At 38.7% G+C, this 20,780-nt stretch overlaps 1 protein-coding gene across 1 annotated transcript in view; it reads left to right on the top strand.

Annotated features, from left to right (window-relative positions):
• MYH15 (myosin heavy chain 15) overlaps positions 1-20,780 on the top strand; it is a 123,001-nt gene that overhangs the window by 16,669 nt on the left and 85,552 nt on the right. Inside the window, exons 10-12 of the mRNA XM_039856949.1 lie at positions 10,301-10,404; positions 11,637-11,775; positions 16,390-16,508. Of these exons, the coding sequence (XP_039712883.1) occupies positions 10,301-10,404; positions 11,637-11,775; positions 16,390-16,508 (362 nt within the window). The remainder of the gene's footprint in view (positions 1-10,300; positions 10,405-11,636; positions 11,776-16,389; positions 16,509-20,780) is intronic.

Genomic DNA, 20,780 nt, shown 5'->3' with positions numbered 1-20,780 from the left:
AGGTAAGCCATTGAGGACAGCAGTGCTCCCACAGGAGTGAATGTGGGATGATATAGAAGATCCAGGTGAGCAAATTAATGGGGAACAATTCCCCCAGCCCATTAAGGTCATATTAAGTATGGCACAAATATGGCAGTGTGTTTGACTATGTGGTCATGAACTCCAATATGCCTTCACCAGATGGAGAAAGCTCTGCAAACTAGACAATTATTTTCACCACAGGTGTAATTGATAGTATGAAACCAGCAGCTATTCTCTCTCCCACCTTCTTTCCACCTAAACCTGGAACAGAATTGTTTTTGGTCTTCCTTTGATTAGCCCTGCTAGATCTAATATTCTTGACACAAATTTATATGCAGTGCAGGACATTCGACAAATAGGGTTCAATGTGTGTACCAGTAGTGACTGCAAGATTTTTTGAAGCATCTCTGTGTACTAATAAAATCATCTGAAGACTGTGGGCTGCTGTGGAAAATTCATACTAACCCTGAATTCATTTGTCTTGTTAAGTCTTTAGAGGCTGCTAGATTGATTGCTGCACAAAGACTGACATCTGCTGGTCCAAATTAGAGATTGTTAGTTCACCTGTTTCGACACGAATTGTCATTCTTTGGGACATTTTAAAATTTGGAATTCTTTCTATTCATATTTGCCAAAAAAAAAGTTTCAGAGTGTCCTGAGGATTGATACAAGAGGGCACGACTTAACAATATGAGGATTATGTCCATATATCTTATAATATGAGCATTTGTGTACTACAAAAGAATTGGGTATGGAAAATCACAATACGGAAGCTGACCACCCACTGAAGGAGCTACGGAAATGGGGTCATGTGTTATCCCAGAGCCAGCCCCATCTGCTCTGCATGGCTTGGAATATTCCTTTTCTTCTTTCCTTTAGTTAAGGCTGACCTCTGTTCCAGGCATGGCTAAACTCACTTCCTCAGTCCCCTCAGATATGGCTCCTTGAAATCCTTTAGTTCTTAGTTCCATCTGTATAGCTTGGTCCTGCATATATCTTTTTCTTTTCTCTGACTTTTTTCTTTCTATTTATCAAACCCATTCGTGCAATTCAATTGGTATATAAACTTTAGGAGGAGAAGTCAGAAAGCATGTCCTTGGAATCCTTGACACTTTGCCTAGTGCCCTGTGTTGTTGGCAACCTGTGGTGCCAAGGTGCTGCTGAGTCTGTCTACTGGTGGCCTAAATGCTCTGATGAAAGAAATTGCCAGCATCTGGAGCTCCTATTTTGGAGCATATTCAGCTGCACCCCCTTTACGCATTAGGTCTCTCTTGAATTAGTCTATCTTTGCTCCCTTTCTCCTCACTGGTCATTAGGGGGCACAAGATGTGTGTATAGTTGTGCAACCTGTATGTTGCTCAACTCTAGAGAATGCTATTCAAACTGTAGACTATGGAAATGATTCTCTGGAGTTGGGTAGTGTCCTACCTCTCAGCACATCTGAGAAACAGGTAATGATGGGTGATGTGGTATAGAGGCACTAGCTATGGAACTTTATTTGTGGTCCTAAACTTTTTGGCCCAGTGTCAGCTTTGCTCCTTTTCAGCGAACACAGCTGAGTTTTGAACATTCAGCCACGTAGAAAGTAAAATTTAATGTCAGAATGACATAAAGCCTTGTGTGATTAAATATTCTTAATGAGCTCTTTGCGTCCCCTACTAGAAATGAACCTGTGCAGAGGTCGACACCTGAACTTTTTGAAATTGTGAAGCAATTGAGTTTTACCTTTAGTGTCCTCTCATCCCTCCTTTCTTTGCTATCCACTCGCACCCCTTCTGATAAGATCCCCTCATCCTCCGTGTGCTCATGGTCCCATCGCCAATCTTCCGTGTGGGCCCCTATTGGCCTAGACAGTCTGATCCTCATAGTGTCTCAGAAAAATGAATTCGTGATTCCCACCCCCCACCCCCCCATTCTCTCGGGGTCATTTCTCTTGGTAGAAATGAAATTAATTAAATAAAAGAATTCCTGTTTACACGATACTCCTTTGAGATAACCTCAATAACTTCAATTCTCAACCCAATTAGAATTCATTGCTCCTTGAAAATAACATTTTATAAGCCTCAGTGGGGACAATGTTTCAAGCTAAAGGCCTTTTAGAGTTTCTTTAGAGCTGCTGCTTCCTACTGTGTGTGGCTGCTCCAGCAAATGCTTAGCCCAGTACAGCAGCCATATTTCTGGTTGTAAAGAAATAGGAAAAAAAGTCCATCAGGTGTGGGTAATGACTTCTAGAATGGATACATCTGGAGTCGTCAGGGAGGTGCTGAGGGAAAAGTGCCAAAATAGCTTTGAGCCCACCATTGCACCTTGCTACTGTAACCATAGACCAGATCAAACTAATTCAATACTGGAAACAAAGTTTACATCACCCACGAGTAACACTTGTGAAACACTACTCACGATTAACCATGAACCACTCACAGGTAACAAGTGAAACCCCACTCAGGGGTAACACTTGCGAACACTTAAAATGCTGCCCCTTAAAATCCCGCCCTGAACCCTGGATCAGTGAAACAGATTTGAGTCTCTTGCCTCCTGTCTTCTTGCTAGCTGACTCACAAATAAAGCGCCTTACTATTCTTGAAACTGGGTGCATAGTATTATTGGTTTCTGTGCATGTTGGACAGCGAGTCCTTGCTAGGTAACAATTTTGGTAACTATGAAGAGATTTTGCAGTCCTGTGACTGCCTGCCTGAGGCACTGTAGCCCCAGCTAAGTGTGGTCCCCTAAACCGGTTTGTCTAGAGGCTTGCTGCTGAGTTTCTGCTTCCCCACCATAAGACAGTGCTCTAGGCTCCTCTGTGCTACTTTCACTTTTGAGAAAAGAAATAGCTCCTGGATCAGATGTCTTTTGGGTGAGTGACCTTGTTAAAATGTACCTGTGCCAAAATTGTCTGAAAATTTTCTTGAGTATTGTGGGTTTGAATTCCACCCCCAGTCGCTTGGATTAAAACCCTAAGGCTAGGATCATGGGTTTGAGTCTCACTCTAGGGAGACAAGTGAAGGAAAGATAACAATAGCTGAGATCCTCAAAAGTCTGGTTTGAGTCCCAAACCTTGGTTTGGAGCCCCAGAGTCTTGGATTTCTTTGTCTGGAAGAACACTCAATCTACTGCATTAACATGTGTGTCGGTCTTGTTTTGTGTGGGGGTTTGTTTTGTACTAAAGGTACCGGACCCCCACATTAACTGGCTTGAAAGTGGGAAATTGTTAACCTGGTCATCTTAACCTAAGACCTAAAGTATTACTAACAATAGGTGACCTATCTTTTATTGTCACTTTGGGTAAATGAAGCATAATGATACATGATCATTTTGTTCAAGTATGTTTGACAAACTTCCCAGGGTTCAGGTTTTAAAATGAGACTTTTTCTTAACTTAGAAATGGCTTTCGGTTATTTCAGTGAGCCCTAGAATGTCCCCAAAGATTTGTTCTCTCTCTTCTAATAAAAGAAAAATTTAAATTATTTAGGATATTACATGAGAGCTTTGTCAAATCTAGTTTTCTTAAAATGTTAAATATTACTGTAATGTTACAGAAAAGGGCAAATTTCTTTATCAATTGTATTATAATCAGATTTATAACCATGTAAAATGATGAATGGTATACCTGACTACAGTCTTTTTGGGATGTATTCTTCAAAATTGGTCAATATTTAGCAAAATGGTTTTCTTTTGTAACACCGATGGGCCCCAATATCAGTTGGAGTGAGGGGCAAAATGACCCGAAAATGGGTCCTTACACTAAAATTAGGGTTCTGAAGGAAGACCCTTCAAATGAAATAAAAAGCCTGTCTTGCTCAAGTCAGAGCCAAACGATGATGATCTCCATTTATACATCTGGCTCCTATCATTCCCCCTCCATAGAAAGTGGGAGTTCTTACCAGTAATGACCTGGTTTCTATCAACAATCCCTCTAGGGCCACAGTTCCAACCCTGGACCCTTCCTTGCCAGTCAGAAAGGAACAGTATCCCCAGGGTATTCAATTCATCCCAGGGGTTAAATTCCTGAAGATCTAGATGACCAAAGTCAGCCTAGGAGATTTGTATATGTGGGCTCCATCCTATTGAGATGATGCTAAAAAAGATGGAGAATCTCTACGCCTGTGAGTTTTGAAAGCTTCTGCCAAGAAGGGGTTTGGTGTTAGTGAAGGAACAGAGAATGCTGAGGTGTGAGCTTTGTTCCAGGTGCTGCACTTTACTCCGTAGCTGTTGCAAATACTGAAGGGAGAACTCTGAGGAAGATGCTGTGGAAAACCCATCAGCAGTAAGCAGCAGGCCCAGACAGCACCAGGGTTGGGAGCCCCCCCACCTCAGCCCCTGCCCTGGGCTCCTACTGCAGCTTTGGTGTCTTCAAAGCCAGCCTGGGGCTTAGCCCAGGCCACAGCAACACCCAAGTGCATATGGATGCCCACAGCAGCGCATGGGATTCACCTGTGGCAAGCCAGCCCCACTCCCAGCAGAAACCATTATGCGAGGCCTGAAGGAGCCCGAAACAAGGACCCAAGAAGCACCCATACACCTTCCTTGAAAGGGTGTTTGAGGCGTAAATGTGACATGAGATAGCAAGCTGCACTGTTCACAGAAGCACTTAACAGCAATCAATCAAGGCTCAGAAAGGCACTTGCTGGAAGAAAACAACCATGGGTAAGATACCCCTCCATCACAATGTACACATTATAAACAACAGGGTCATTGGAGATAAGAATGTCCTAATCCCCTTGAAGGGTAGGGGAAGGAACTTCCCATAAATCAACTTGCCAGATGACATAACTGGTTGGTAGCCACCAGAAATGACAGGACCTAAGAGCTCTTCTAGATTCTATTAGCTGTCAGAATAAGGACTTAAGGGATCGCCAATTAAATGAGAGTCTTACTCTAATGTGTGAATGACATGAATTTCTAGTAAAACGAAGGAAGCTTCAGACCACAATACAACCCTCATTTTAAATTTTCTGGCAGACGGGGGATATAAAGACTCCAAGGGAAATGTGTAAATTTCTTAACTAATCAATGATAAAATATCTATTGTTTGAATTATCAAAAGGACAAAAACTTATTGCCAGATCGAAGGGGAGCATTAGCTAGTGTGGCCTTACCCACCACCAGAAGGCAATTATGGGGATCCCTAGGAATGGCTGGATTCCTAATTTTAGACTCATGGCCATACCTCTATATGAGGCTCTTAAAGGACACCAAAAAAGCATTTTGATCTTTTTAGACATGAAAGACAGGTTGAGTCTTGGAGTACTAACTCAAAATTTAGGTGTTTCTGAAGACCAATAGCTTACTTTTCCAAAGAGTTGGATCGTATAACTCAAGGGTGGCCAGTTTGCCTGCAAACTGGGGCTGCAACCTGTGACCTTTTACAGGAGGTTGAAAAATTTACCCTGGGCCAGCCTACCTCTATGTTCCCTCCATACTGTGCTATATCTACTTGAACAAATAGATATTGATTACTTCGGGGAGGCCGGGCAAATACCACATCATATCACTTGATAACTGAAAGGCAGTACCCACTCTAAACCTGGCCACTCTGCTCCCCAGTACGATAGGAAAACTTATCCACGACTGTATATAAATCATTAAGTCTATTCAACCTGACCTGACTGTAAGCCTTTAGAAAATCCAGACACAGAAGTGTTTATGGATAGAAGCTGCTTCATGGACCAGGAATTCTGAAAGGCCAGGTATGCAGTAATAACTCATTAGAAAGTCCTAGAAGCAGAGCTCTCCAGATAGGTCTGTCCAGAAACCAGGTCCATAGCTCTCATAAGAGCCCTACACTTTGGAGCTAAAAAGAAACAAAAGGTAACTATATTGATGCTAAGTATGCCTTTTATGTCGTGCATGCCCATGTAGCCACATAGAAAGAAAGGTCTATTAACATCAGTCAGGAAGGAAATCAAACCCACCAGGCCCTTGTTGACTCCTTGTGACTTTTTGGCCCCACACTCAGGCCGCTGTTGGTATTCTGGCCCATAATTCATTCCTGTTGTCAGTGACCAGCCATGTTAAAGGAAGGAGTGGCAGTGGAGGCCAGAGGTCATAAGTTGATAAATTTTGCTGCTGAAAATGAAAAGACATCAGGTGGTCTCCAGAGTGGAGCTAAGAGGGCATGGCTAAGTGTCTAGTAGGGTAGGGAGGGAGACAGTGGCGTAGCAGAGACAGAGGAAGCCAGCGGTGGAGAGGCGGGGAATGGACCGAAAAGAATAGAGAACATAGAGGCTAGAGAAGATGGAAGTGGACGAAAGGCAGAAGGAATGTAAGTGGATCTAACAGTTGTGAAGCTAGAAGTTATGGACTGGTCGGAAATGGAAGAAAGTATGCTGGATGGCCAGTGGGTAAAGCAGAGGAGGCAGAGGATAGGCCTGAGGTAAAGGAATAGAAATGGGTACATTGGAGGCAAAGCAGAATATGGATAATAGTTTGGTGGTAAAAGAAGAGAAAGTGATGAACCAGAGGTAAAGGAAGAGTAAGCGAAGGTGAAGGAAGAGAAGAAATATAACTTGGAGATAAAACAGGGAGATGCTTATTGGTCAGAACATAAAAGAGGAGGAAATGATGGATGAAGTGTATGTAAAAGACGGAAAGTATTTCCCAAAGAAAGAAATGATGAATGATACAAAGGTGAGAGAAGAGCCTTAGATAAATTCTCCAGTAGAATCCAAGCAGAAACTGGCCATGTCAAGGTGTGAAACTTGTGGTACAAAAGAAGCAAAGTACAGATGTCCACATCAAATAAGGTCTTACAAGTTGCTCTGCTTAGGGTAAGAATAGCCCCTAGAGGCAGGTTCCAATTGAGCCTCTATGAAATGTTATATGAAAGACCCTTTGTTAAGGCTATGTATTGTAACTTTGAAAATTATATTGTAAAAGAATTAAATACCATAAAATGTACATAGTCTCTAGGTGCTACTTTATCAACCATACATAGGTATGCTGGTTAATGTCTCCTGCAGATAGCTGTCCCCTTGCTTTGTGTAAGCCCAGGAGATTGAGTCTTCTTCAAGACTTGGCAACCTAAATGGCTTGGACCCTAAGATATCCTTCTGGTTACCCATGTCTAGCCAGGACCACCCTCCAAGCCTTGTTCCCTTTACAGTTCCCAAATAGGGACACACTCTTTATAGACAGGAAGAAGGAGGAGGGCCCAACTGTCCTCATACTAAATGGGCCTGGAAACGCAATATTGACTTTTTGGCTCCTAGTTACACTTGTGAAGCCTTGAATGATCTTAAATTTTTAGAAGAAGCAGGACAGCTGAGACTTGGCCTGGCCAGGAAGAGAAGATGTAGACATCTCGAAAGCAGACTGCTTCTGCCCAAGAGTCTGGACCAGGCCTGTATACACCTTAATTCTTATTATAGTTGCTATTGTTTTGGTTTAAATAAGTGTTTTACTTTTCTGGTTATATTTGCTTGTATAGTTCTAGTATTCTACTTTCTTATGCTGCCTTGCATTTTTCCGGACTGACTTTGTCTCCTTATCAGCGGAAAGTAACTAGAGTGGTCCTCCTGCATTCCTCAAGAATGAGAAATGGACAAAAAGGGATTTAGAACCATAGAGCAGCACAAACTGGTCCTATCTGGTTTAACAAGACCTGGAAACAAAGTTTACACCACTCAGAAGTAACACTTGTGAACCCTTAAACTTCTACCCCAGGATCAGTAAGACAGATTTGAGCCTTGCCTCCTGTCTTCTCACCAGTCGACTTGCAAATAAAGCTTTTCTCAAAAACTGGTGTCATAGTATTGGCTCCTGTGCATGTCGGGCAGTGAGCCCTTGCTCAGTAACACTACCAGCTCCCTCCTGAAATGTGACTCCTTTTTCCTGGCCCTGCAGACCTACGCCTCATGCTGTTTTCTACCCTCCCTTCATGTTCTTTCTCCCTCAGCACTTACCCAAGTGAGCCTGCTTGCATGAAAGCAAAACCCTCTTGTCTCTGTCAAAGGAGGAAATGGAATCCCTTCAGAGTTACACACACAGGTTTGAATAGATGGGTGGCATAGTCTAACAAATACTAGAGACTGTTTTAAATTCAATTTATCATTAACTGATTCTGGGCAAATAGTCTTTCTAGTCTATTTTCCTATATTTAACATAAAGAAAATAATGTCAACTACAATACCTTCAATTGTTATGATGAGGATGAAAAAAAATGACATAAACATGAGAATAAAATAAAAAGTTATATAAAGGTCACAATTTAGAATGAAAGGTAATTCTTGGAAACGTCATCTTGGAAAGTAGCGGGGTTTTTTTTTGTTTTTTTGACCAAAACAGCTAAAATGAAAGATGCCCCCACCCTAAAAACACACAGCAGCATTTCCTGCACTGCTCAGGTGTGTGGTTCCTCTAGCCTCCTTGCGGTAAAGGGCTGTCATTTTTGTATCCTGACCTCCTCTCATAGCATTTTTCTCTACCTATGGTATAGAAAAAAGATTAAATACATGTTTTGACTCAAAAGACATGGAAATATCTTTTGAACTATAAAAGAGGCGAAGGGACAGGATGTCATGGCACCCAGGTGTCTAGCTGGGTAGAGTGGTGACAATCACTGAAATAAAGAACCTCTTGAGCTACCATGGCTATCTGCATTGAAATTTTTAATGAGAAGTTGGAGACCTAGATCTGGAGCTCATAAAATACAGATTTAAGAGTAGTCAGTAAAGCCACGGATGAACCTTGCAGAAAACTACATAGGGATGTTCTTGACTTAGAGTGCAACGGTATTTAACACTACTGGTTCGTTCCTCTCCCTTGAAAATCCCTTCCCCTCGTCTTCTCGTATACCTTTCTTTGTAGTTTCTCTCCTAAATCTCTGGGTGTTTCTTTGTGGGTGGTTTCCTCTTTTTCACCTAGCCCAGCACTTTAGACTGTCCTGGGGCTTAGTGCTTGAATCTATTTTGTGGTAATAGATCATCTAGATTGATGGCTTCAAGGACGATTTCTATCTTTTGGCTTCCAAAATTTGGTCAAATGCAGACTTCTCTCCACTATTCTAGACTATAGCTAACTGACTCTTCTATATCACCACTTAGTTTGGAGAAGGATCAAATTATATGAATGTTTTATGATGAAATTTACTTGTTGCTTTTTTTTTTTGGTTCTATTGCACCACTATTTTTTAAGATTTTACACAGTAACAAAATGACAATCATAGATATCATAGACTGTTATGGTTTAGGCTGCATATATAGTAAAAACTATAAGTTTTAATGTTTGGAGAAATTCCTGTGGGGAAAGAACATTTTGAAGAACCTCTAACAAGGTTCATACACATGCCCAAGGTCTTCTGAGATTTCAATGAAGAAATTTCCTTTTAGCTTCTACAAAAATAAAAGGAAAAATTTTTTTTCTAGAATCTTATTAGATGGTTTCATACAGTATACACTTTTTTTTTTTTTTTTGGTCTGGCTTATTTCACTCAGCACCACTGTTTTTGAGTAATAATCCATTGTGTGGATATACAACCATTTGTTAACTATTGATGGACTGTTGGGTTGTTTCCAAATAGGGAAGCTATGAACATTTGCAGAGTAGCCCAATTTGTTTCTGAGATTTGGAGTTAAGGATAACAGAGCTTTGCTTCACTGAGTGATAAATAGGAAAATTGGATCAGCTCAAAGGAACTTCCTTAGGAGAGACTGTTAGGAATTAAGAGGTTAGTGTGATTTGGCCAAGTAGTTGCTAACGTGCTCCTGACACCCTGCCTTGGCTTTGGCCTGTTTCTTGTCTCCTGACTAAGTGAATCATGTTGAGAGTCTTAGACATGTCAGAGGTTCAGTACTGAACACAGTAGCTAATTTATGGGTCCCTTGAAATACCTACTCAGTCTCCTAATGGGGAGGTTGCGATGTGACAGGATTACATCACTAATGTTCCCTGCATCCTAGCCTTTGAAGCTCAGGCCTGTTATAGTTTTACAAAACGGTTTTTATTCTCCCGCCCTCAACCACGTATCTAGGCCAAATTTCTGTTTTCAAAGTTTTGCCAACACACATTATCTGTTTTCTTTCACACTAATTCAAGCTGCTGCAATTGAATCTGCTTTCAGATTTGGCCTGCCTGGTCTTCTCTCGGAAAGCATTAACACATGACTGACAAGTTAATAGAGGGCAAAATTGATTGTGGAGATTTGAGTATTGACTATGGATTTTATTTTGGCTTGTTTACGAGTATGCTGTCAGCTGTAAGAGTAAAGTGTGAATATTAGTCAATTTTTTAAAGCTTCATGGGTTTCTTTAAGTTGTTTAACTGGTGGTTTTTTCCACTGCAGATATGCTGCTGGTGTCTGAAAATCCTTCTGACTTTCACTTTTGCTCTTATGGAGTAGCTGCTGTGGAGAGCTTGGATGATGCTGAAGAATTGCTGGCCACAGATGTAAGGCTTATTAGTTATCAAAGCAAAGTTTGGTAATGACAATAAGAAAGGAAAGGAAGCATCTTAGATCTCTTCTTCTGAAGGGTCCTGTAGAAATGACTTCCTTCTCCTGGAGGAGGAAAGTAAAAGGCACCCCAGGGTTGCCTCTGCCCAAAGTTTACTCCTTTATTCAGTACAGTAACTTTGGGACATGAAGAAAAGTAGGAAGGTGTTTCAACTCAGTGACAACCACTGTTTTTATTTTGGTATACACACACATATATCTTTGCAGTCTTTTTTTTTTTTTTTTTTTATCTGATGTTCCTGTTATATAGTTTCGGTGTTTTTTATTCTCAGTGAAAGATCGTAATCATAGTGCATATACTACTTGGTGTATAGATTTTGCTTTTCCATTTAATGTTATAAGCGTTTTCAGTGTTATTACAAACTCTTCATAAACATTTACATGGATACTTAATATTTTATCAGACATTTGTCCTGTAATTTAGCCAATTCTATTGTTTTTTTTTATTTTTTTTTTTTTTTTTTTACTGTGGTGAATATCTGTAGGTAAATCTTTTCCTGTATATCAGATTCACCTTATGCTAGATTCCTAAAAGTGAAATTACTAGATAAGGATTATAAGATTTTTATAGTCTGTTCATACATATTCTAAATTCACCACTAGAAAGATTGTACTGATTTTCACCTTCCATTCCAGGAACATCTTACTGTGTGCAGTGGCTTCTTAGGATGCAGTTCTTTGATGACATGGTTTTTCTTAAACAGTTCTTTTTACTAGTCTTTGAAATGTATCTGCTCCGGAATAAAGTTGGGAGAACATATGGAATTCCAGAAATAAGCAACCCATCAGATATGGAGCAATTTTTTGCCATAACCATGAAAAGCAACATAATTTATTTCATATAGCCAGTTCACGATCAGTTGCTGGAAATGAGAGAAGAGGCATAGGGCATCAAGGAAAGTTCTAAAACGACTAGAAATTAAATAAGCCAAGTCTGATGTCTTCCTAATTCTCTTTTAAAGGGATAAGTAAACATGGGTGACCAAGTGCCAGCAGGGCCATTTGCGTTGCTTTGAACACAGCTGTCACACCTCGGGGGCTATGATGATTTGTCTCATTCCCTTCTGGAGCCCACAGAGTGTAGGGAGGTGTGACACACAGCAGAGATGAGAAGCTTACTGTAGCCATGAGGCAAATGAAGACACAGGGCCATCTGTTCTTTTTACAGCAAGCCATGGACATCTTGGGCTTTCTTCCTGAAGAGAAGTATGGATCCTATAAACTCATTGGAGCCATCATGCACTTTGGAAACATGAAATTTAAACAGAAACCCAGAGAAGAACACGTAGAAGCAGATGGCACGGAAAGTAAGAATTGCTCTGAAGACATTATACTCTCTTCAAATCCCTGACCCTCAGCCTACTCCCCTTTCCTTGTAGTTGACTTCCCCTCTTGGTTTTTGGAGAATGCTGAAATTAACCAGCAATCTCACTCGATTATTGTTCCTTGAAATTATTTGCTCAACCTCTATTCTGATGTAGAATCCCTGTATCTTAGAATAAGAAACAATCCTTAATTATTGAAGATGCCAATAAATTTCCTAAACTTGGGTGATATCAGATATACTAGGACATAGCCTGCCTTCAGCACAGAAACTATTGAGAAAAACAAAGGAGCAGACAAATTACCATAAAGTGTATTGAGTGACAGTGGAGGTGTGAACAAAGGTCTTTGGGATTGCAAGGGTAGAGTTTTTACTTGACTGAGACCTCAACAAAGGTTTCAATTCCCATCGTTTTTTTAATTCACATTTTTAAAATCTGTAGTTTTGCCTGATTACCAACAAGATTTGAGGCATTTTACAGTAAACAATCTGTCTAGAATGATGATTAAAATAGAAAAATCACAATTATGAAAAGGAAGCATGGTTGTGATAATTATTTCATTTATATTAAAGGTCTTGGCAACTGAAATAAATCCTTCAACTTTTTAGTTTTATATTTTCAATTTTAAAGTGTACATAACATAAAATTTGCCATTTTAACCATTTTCAAGTTTAGTGCCATTTTAGTTTAGTGGCATTACGTACCTTCACATTTTTGTGCAACCATCACCATTATTCATCTCCAGAAATTTTTCATCATCCCAACCTGAAACTCTGTACCTACTAAATAGTAACTCTCTATTTCCCCCTTCCCCAGCCCCTGGTAACCATTATTCTACTTTCTGTCTCTGAATTTGACTATTCTAGGTACCTTCTGTAAGTGGAATCATATAATATTTGTTCTTTTGTATCTGGCTTATTTCACTTAGCAAAATGTGATTCATTCACATTGTGTCAAAATTTTATTCCTTTTTAAGTGTAGATGATATTCCATTATATGTATATATTGCATTTAATTCCTCTATCCATTGATGGACACTTGAATTACTTCTACTTTTCACTACTGCAAAGAAGGTCTCTCCCTATTTCAAACTTTCATAATACTTAATTTCTTTGTCTCCTCTGCAGTTGTTTTACTGACTGACTTGCTATTTTTGCTTGTTTTATTTACTCTCATGGATTATAAACTCTTTGGTGCTGAAGATTTTTGTCTTGTTTATCTTCTTACCAGCACCAAGCCTTACATATATCAAGTGCTCAGTAAACTTCATTCAATCTATTAATGAAATGTGACAGCTCCGAAATCATACTTCACCCTTTTATAAAAGACTATTAAGTGTTATTATCATAATCCCTCTTTCAGATTAGCCAGGCTGCAGATTGAAAAAACAGTTTTAACCCTTTCTTTATACCTGGTTATTTACAGAGGAGACTGAATTGGGATAAAATTGAAAAGTTGGAAAGTGTCGTTTTTTATTTTTCTCGACCTTATTTATTTTGAGGTGAAGCCAGAATTTGTTCTCTCCATCTTTTTGACTTCTTGTGTACTTACCAACTGTGGCTACATTTCTCTAGAGAGTACTTTTAAAACTTGGATTTATATCAGGATTAACTGGGCAGTTTTTAAATTCTCAATTCCAGGTTTCACCGAGACCAAAAAAAAAAAAAAAAAAAAGATCTCCTTGAGGTGGGTGCAGGCACCAGTGTTTGGAGTCACCTGGCAATTTGTAAAAGCAATGTATAGCGAAGGTTGAGGGCCACAGTAAAGAGGACTTTGTTCTCCAGCCTTTATGTGTATCAGAATCACTTGGAGAATATGATAAAAATAAGCCCAGACCTAACCTCTTGCAGCAAGCAAGCTGTCCTTTGTTTCTGTGTTAACTCTCCAGGCTTTTCTGATCCACACCAATATTTGGGAACCCCAGTTCTCATTACTTCTTACCCCTCCTAGGTAAGATCATACAACCTAATTAAAGCCATGAGTTTATTTATAAGGTCCTGAGGGAATGATGTTTATTGATGAGAATTTCATTAAGCCTCTTTTGAGACTGCATCAAATCACATGATAAAAATGTGTTTACAGACACTGCTATGTTTGCAGTAGAATTTTCCAAATGTCAGATGGACATTCACAGATTTAAACTATTTTCATCTTGGTTGTAAAACTAAACTTTTATTGCAAATGAAGTAATTTATTTTTTTTGGAAAATGACAACCACTGTTTTCTGTCCCCCCAAAAAAGTGTATGATATATACCTGTGGGATAAATCCAAGGCATGACAGTCCTATTAATACTTGACTGTCTCTGAAATGGGTAAGAAATAATTCTGAAATGTTGGATGCTATTTCTGCTATAGTTTAAGGTGGGATACTGTACAGAAAATTTAGGCTTCCTTTGTTCACGGATAAATTAGACTCAAAGGACTATTTCTAACACTGGAAAAAAGATGTGTGAATTTGAGGCTATTATTACCTTTAAAGTCCACCTGAATGCTCCCACTCTCAAAGCTTAGAGAACCAAACTCCTCTCTAGTTCCTGGGCAGATATTGTGGAATTGTTCATTTTTCACAATGTTGGTTACTAGTCATCTCCACTCAGATCCATCAGGCATATTACATTTCTCCCTTTTAAATATCTTCACGTTGGGTTAGATGGTCTCTAAAGCCTCTTCTAATTCAAAGAGTCTATGGTTCTGATGCACTGGAGTCTCAACTTGAAATAATCAGGCTTTTGTCTCCAAATGTGGCACTCTTAGCAGGAACATCTCAGCATAGATGAACATGTCTGCTCTACTTTTGATTTTTCCATTTTCTCAAACAAGCTTTGCATTTTGAAAGGTTTCATAGCAACTGAGTACCTAGGCCATTATTACTGACATAGAGTAGGTGTGTAGCTAGAAGAAATGTATATGTATAATATAGATTTTAGTTAACAAGCAAATCAGACATTTCAAGCTTTTTAAGTCTGTGAAAATTTTAAAGGCTCATAAAAAGCAAATGGATATCGTTAACACAAATGGCATACAGCTAATTTTTTTTTTTGGTTGTTTTTTTTTATTCCTTGTTTGTGGTTATTACTCAGGAAATTTTGTACGCAGTGAAGGAAAGACTGCATTTCTTTGTACTGTAGGACATTTTAGAGAGTAGCCACATCACATATATTAGTATACCTCAGGATTCCTTTATAATTTAAGGTGTTGCAGAAAGGTTTCAGATGAGTAAAATGTTCTTTTGTTTGACAACTGAAGAAATCTGCAATTTGAAATGTGCTTATAGCTTTTCTAAGTGTTATTTCATTTTTTAACACTGATGTGATATGTGCATATTTACTTTTCCTTCTAATAACACTTATTCTCTACTTTCTTTAGAAAATGGAAGAACTGTTATAAAAGTGCAATTACGTGGGTTGCAAGTATTTTTTTTGGGCAGCAGAGGGCACTGTGGTACAAACAGACTTTACAGGAAAAGGAATGATTTTCAGTAGATACTGGGCAAGTGTCCTTGGTGACTGTTAATGGGTGGTTGTTTTGAATTTTCAAATTACAATTCCCTGTTTCATTGACAGAATCGGTACATATGTAGAAGGGAAAAATAAGCAAATAATAAAGATGAGATAGTCCATGTCCTTTAGATAAATATTTCTTTTTAGAAAGGACCCTCTTTTTAAAATTAAGCTATAATTTACATACCACAAAATTCACCCATTTAAAGTATACAGTTCAGTGAGATTTAGTGTATTCATACATTATATAACCATCACCAGTATCTAATTCCAGAATATTTCATTACTCCAAAAAGAAACTCTGTACCCTTGAGTAGTTACTCTCCATTTTCTTCTCTCTCTAGCCCCTGGCAACCACAAATCTACTTTTCCTTTCTGGATATGCCTATTCTGGAGAGTTCATATAAGTGGAATCATGTGACATGTGGCTTTTGTGTTTGACTTCTTTCATGTAGCATAAAGTTTTCAAGTCCTATCCACTTTTTAGCATCCATCAATATTTCATTCATTTTTATGGCTGAAAAATACTCTATTGTATTTATATACCATATTTTGTTTATCTATTCATCAGTTAATGAACTTTTTTTTCCCGCTTTTTGACTCTTATGAATAATGCTGCTAGAAACATTTGTGTACAATTTTTTGTGTGAACATATGTTTTCATTTATATTGTATATATACCTAGAGGTACAATTTCTGGGACTAGAATAACTCTGTTTAACTTTTGAGTAGCTACCAAACTTTTCCAGGGCAGCTGTGCTATGTTACATTCTAACCAGCAATGTATGAAGTTCCAATTTCTCCACATCTTCACCAACACTTATTCTCTTTTTGATTATAGCCATGTTAGTGGGTGTGAAGTGGCATTTTATGTGGTTTTGATTTGCATTTCTAAGAAATAGTCTTTTAAACATTTAAGATTCAGGTAATTGTTTCAAAACTACAATCTATCTTGCTACATTGGTTTAAACATACCATTCTTTTCTCCTCTGGGTAGTCTGGCTATAATGCAATAAATTTCAACTGTGTTTTTTCTTTTCCTCCCCCACTCTTTTCTCCCACCTTCCCTCCTTTTCCTTCCTTTCTTCTGACCAGGTGCTGAAAAAACTGCTTTCCTCATGGGCATTAACTCCTCTGAGTTAGTGAAGTGCTTGATCCATCCTAGAATCAAAATTGGTAATGAGTATGTTACTAGAGCTCAAAATGTAGAACAGGTAAGGTGATTACGTGATTTTGTAATAATTGTATTCATATCGTACTTGTATATTTTTCAATTTCCAATGTCTGCAACAAGAGCTTCTATAAAAAAGCAGAAAAGAGCTACTGCGATGAATATTCCAAATGTTTTCACTTGTGATGTATACCACAGTAAATGCTCTTATGTTAAGAGTTTCTAGACTGAAATATACAATTTTGACAGTTTTCCCTCTGGCAACAAATCTCTTTGCAGATGCAAGCAAGCCCTTTATGTGTTGAGATCAACATCTTTGTTGTCCAGCTAAGAAGCTTTCGGGGCTATTGGTTTCTGACATGAGTAAAATTTGCAAATTGGCATCTCAAATCTATTTGGAATATTGACTTTTTAGAGTAACAGACACATGGTGACACAGTTGAGGAAAGATTTCAGAACATATGCTGAAGTTAGTATTTGAAGGGGCAGGGAATTAAGAACAGACATTGAAGTGAAAGATCATGTAGCATCCAGGAGAATGTTTTAATGACAGAATAACAAGTCCTCTGAGACTTTGCCAGAATACAGTAGATATTCCCAGGGCTGCTGAGTAATGAGACTGTCTAATTATGCTAGGGCATTTCAAAGTAATACTTTATATCTGCAATGTGTATTAGTTAGTATGAGATAGGCATGCTGCAGTAACACATGCATGCTAAAATCTCAGTGACAATAAAACATTTATTTCTTACTCTGACCAAGTCCAATACAGATTGGACAGCCTTTTTCCATTTTGTAGTTAGGCCATCTGGAACACATGGCCTCCAAAGTTACTGCACAAAGGGAAAGATAATTTCTGGAGGAAGCATACCCACCTTAACTGCTTGGGGCTAGAATGATACCACTTTCACTAATATTCTATTGATGAGTATTAGTCAAATTATCTATAGAAGGCCTGAGAAATATAGTCTTTCTGGAAAGAGGAAATGGTATGATTACATGTAATATGTATTAAACATTTACAGGTGTTATCTCCTTCCATTTTTACAACAATACACAGGTAGAGAGGACAGGGATACTTAAAGTTTTCCCAGTTGAATAAACTGAGGGTTAGGGAACATAATTAACATTACAAAGGACACAGAAAGTATTCAGGTGACACTTAGATTGTTTTACTCTATATACATCCCAAATCTGAAAACGAGAGATAAATGTACAAATTTGTGATGGAATTATTTTGACCGCAGTAAACTCTATTTCTTTTGGTATAATAAGGCATCTGCTGTGACTATATTATTTAACCCATTTCCCATTTGCCCTGAGAATACTTGCCAGAGGTGCATGTGGCTGCGGTGTTTACCCCAAGGTAACTCATGGATTACAGTCCGAACCTTCCCCCCAAAGTTTGCCATGAAATATCTCGCTTTTATTATTTTTTTCACATCACTCTAGTATATCGTTAGCTTTGGAAACAAATGACATTCTGTTTTTAGTAATGATATTTCCATTTACAAAATATAGTAATTCTCGATCACTGAAAATGTCAAATCCTAGAAAACGTAGCATTCCTAGGCGTGATGTTAAATGAATACTGGCAGCGAGTTGCACTTTTTTTCTAAATGGGAAAAGATTAAAACATTTCAACAACTAATCAAAATCACTATTTTCACTTAATCTATAAATCAATAATTCTTCCTCTACCATAGTACTAACTATACTGAAACAATTCGTTTACATTTTTGTCCTCCCTGGTTCTAATCTGAGTTCTCTGAGGCTGTTGACAGTGTCTAGTTCATCTTAATACCCTTGGCATTTAGCACAGCACCCTGAAAGCAGTAGGTGCTTCATAAATGTTAACTACTGAGCTGAACTTGAACCGTGATCAGCAGGACAAGTAGCTGAACTATTTCTTGGCAGTGAGATTAGAGATATTTGGCAGTTTCTTACTTTATAAGACATTCACCACAACATGCCTGCATGGCATGCTATGATTGTAGAATAAGGACTCTTTCTGTAGAAAACTAATAAGCTCATAGGAGGACTGAAATCAAACCTTCACCTCTTTAATATTGTGTTCTCAGGCATTGAGTTACCACACCAGCCTATGCCATAATAGGACCAGTGAAGCAAGCAAATATATTATTAGACATTAAAAGAAAAATATCCTCATCTTCCACCCTCTCTCTCTCTCTCCTTCCATCCTTTCCCCCACCCCCTCTTTCTCTCTCTCCCTCTCTTCCTCCTCCTCTTGAATACAGAGTAAGAAAGCACACTGTAAGGCTTTTCTTTTCTTAGGAATTTTACTGACTTTATAGAGACAATTGCCACGCTAAGAATAGAGATGTATGTATATGCTCTGTTGATGACAATTGCAAAAGATGGCAAAAATTCTTGCAGTGTTAACAAGCTACAAAATTTAGTTCTAGCTCTAATGCTAACTTTGGGATGATGGTTAAATATCTTCATCCCTCTGAGCACCCTAATGAAGAGATCGAATTCCTCTGTGTGTTTCAATGAAGGGGTGATTGGAATCTAAATGGGACAATTCTTCATGTGTGGGAGTGTCCTGCACATCCTAGGAGGCTTTGCATTTGCTAAATGCCAGTAGCACACTCAGTCATTATGACAATCAGAAAATGTCCTCCCAGTTTCCAAAGGTACTCGTCTACATGATTATCAGGAACTAAGGTTCTTCAGGACTAGTGTTTTATGATTCTAAGAGAATTCTGACTGTGCCTCTTAGAAATAAGTTATTTTAAATTAAAAAGAATAATAAAATAATAATAAATAGCCATTGAGTATTTACTACGGGTGTTGTGCAAAGCGCTTTGTACGGATGTTTTTGTCAATCAATCAAACAGCAAGCTTGCAAAGTTTATCTCGTTTCTATTTTCATTTCATAGTTAAAGATAGTGAACTTTTGGAAGGTTAGCTGCTCAAAGTAATATAGCTAGTAATACTGGAGTGAGGATGAGGAGGCAATAACAGTGAAAAGGGTGTAGGAAAGGGGGCACTAACACATTGGATACTAAGTGTCAAATGTTGTGTTATATATATTTACATCCTCAGTCACACTGAGTCCCAACAACACTGAGATATGCATATCTTAATATTCTTATTTTACAGAGGAGAAAGTCAGGGATCAAAGTGGTTAAAAACATGGCTGACTCCATTTATTTTGTTTTTGTTCTTGCTATCATGCATTATTGCCCCCCAGTAATCAAAGTCTTCTGTGAGATTATTTTAAAAAGAGCTAAGAAATGAGTCCATTTAGCCCCTGAAAAGTGGAAGTGTAGGTTTAGCTGTCTAATTCCTCTGTCATTGGACAGAATATAGTGAAAATGATTAATTAATGTGCTGTATATTGGTTTATTATTTTCATTAATTCATTCAGCAGACAGCATACCATCTATTTCTTCCTCTGCCTACACTGTCAGGCTTTCTTCCTGTATTTCTTCACTACTCCCACCCCTGGCCAGTTTTTCTCCCACCCCCACTTCTTGAGTATTTAGAGAATTAAAAGGGGGTGAGCAAGTTAGTCATGTTCTTTTTAAAGTTTCAAAGTGACTGCTGTAGACAGAGTGATTTCCTCGGTGCTCCAGAGGATAAAAATCATTCTTGGTGCTCTATTTGTGCGGGTGTGCGGGTGACGCCGATAATAAAAAACTGTGATGCCATCCGGCGTATGGATTACTGTGGAAATGACTCAAGATAACTGATCAGAGTGGATGACTCAGAACTAAATCACCGCCAGACACCAATTGGCTCCTGCTGCATGTTCTCTCCTGGGCAGCTGAAGGATGTATGTGATAGGCCTATTTTAAATGTAAAGTGGTTGGAGCACATTCTGCTTCCAGGCTTGGAACGTGTCCAGAAATTCATTCTTACTTAGAGTTCATCAGAAACCTACTACTATACCAGTGCCTTTGCATCATGGAAATAGGACCTGCATTTGCACAGTATCATCCAGGCACAGAGGTTGGAGCTTTCCCCAGTAGATAATGTTAGAGCCTTTGCAACATACCTCCAGTGGGAAGAATGCAGCCTGAGTTTTACAGGGGAAACTGAGTCAAAACGATGCACTAAATTGCTGTTCTCCCTATAGGGAGTTGAAAGCAGCCCTAAGAACTAATATAATTGAGAAGGTGGAAGCTGAGGCTAGAAAGGATCTTCAAGATGGTTACTCAGGTTAAGATACTGCAGAGTTTAGGTCACTCGTGAAAGGTTACACTAATCATTAGCAACTGCAACAACAGCAGTAGGACAAAAACCAGATGCCTTGCCTACTCTATCGGTACTTCAAACTTTTTGGTAC

This window comes from Pteropus medius, unplaced genomic scaffold (genome assembly GCF_902729225.1).
Source record: "Pteropus medius unplaced genomic scaffold, Ma_sr-lr_union100, whole genome shotgun sequence".
NCBI lineage: Eukaryota > Metazoa > Chordata > Mammalia > Chiroptera > Pteropodidae > Pteropus > Pteropus medius.
This window is presented reverse-complemented; position numbering and strand designations above follow the sequence as displayed.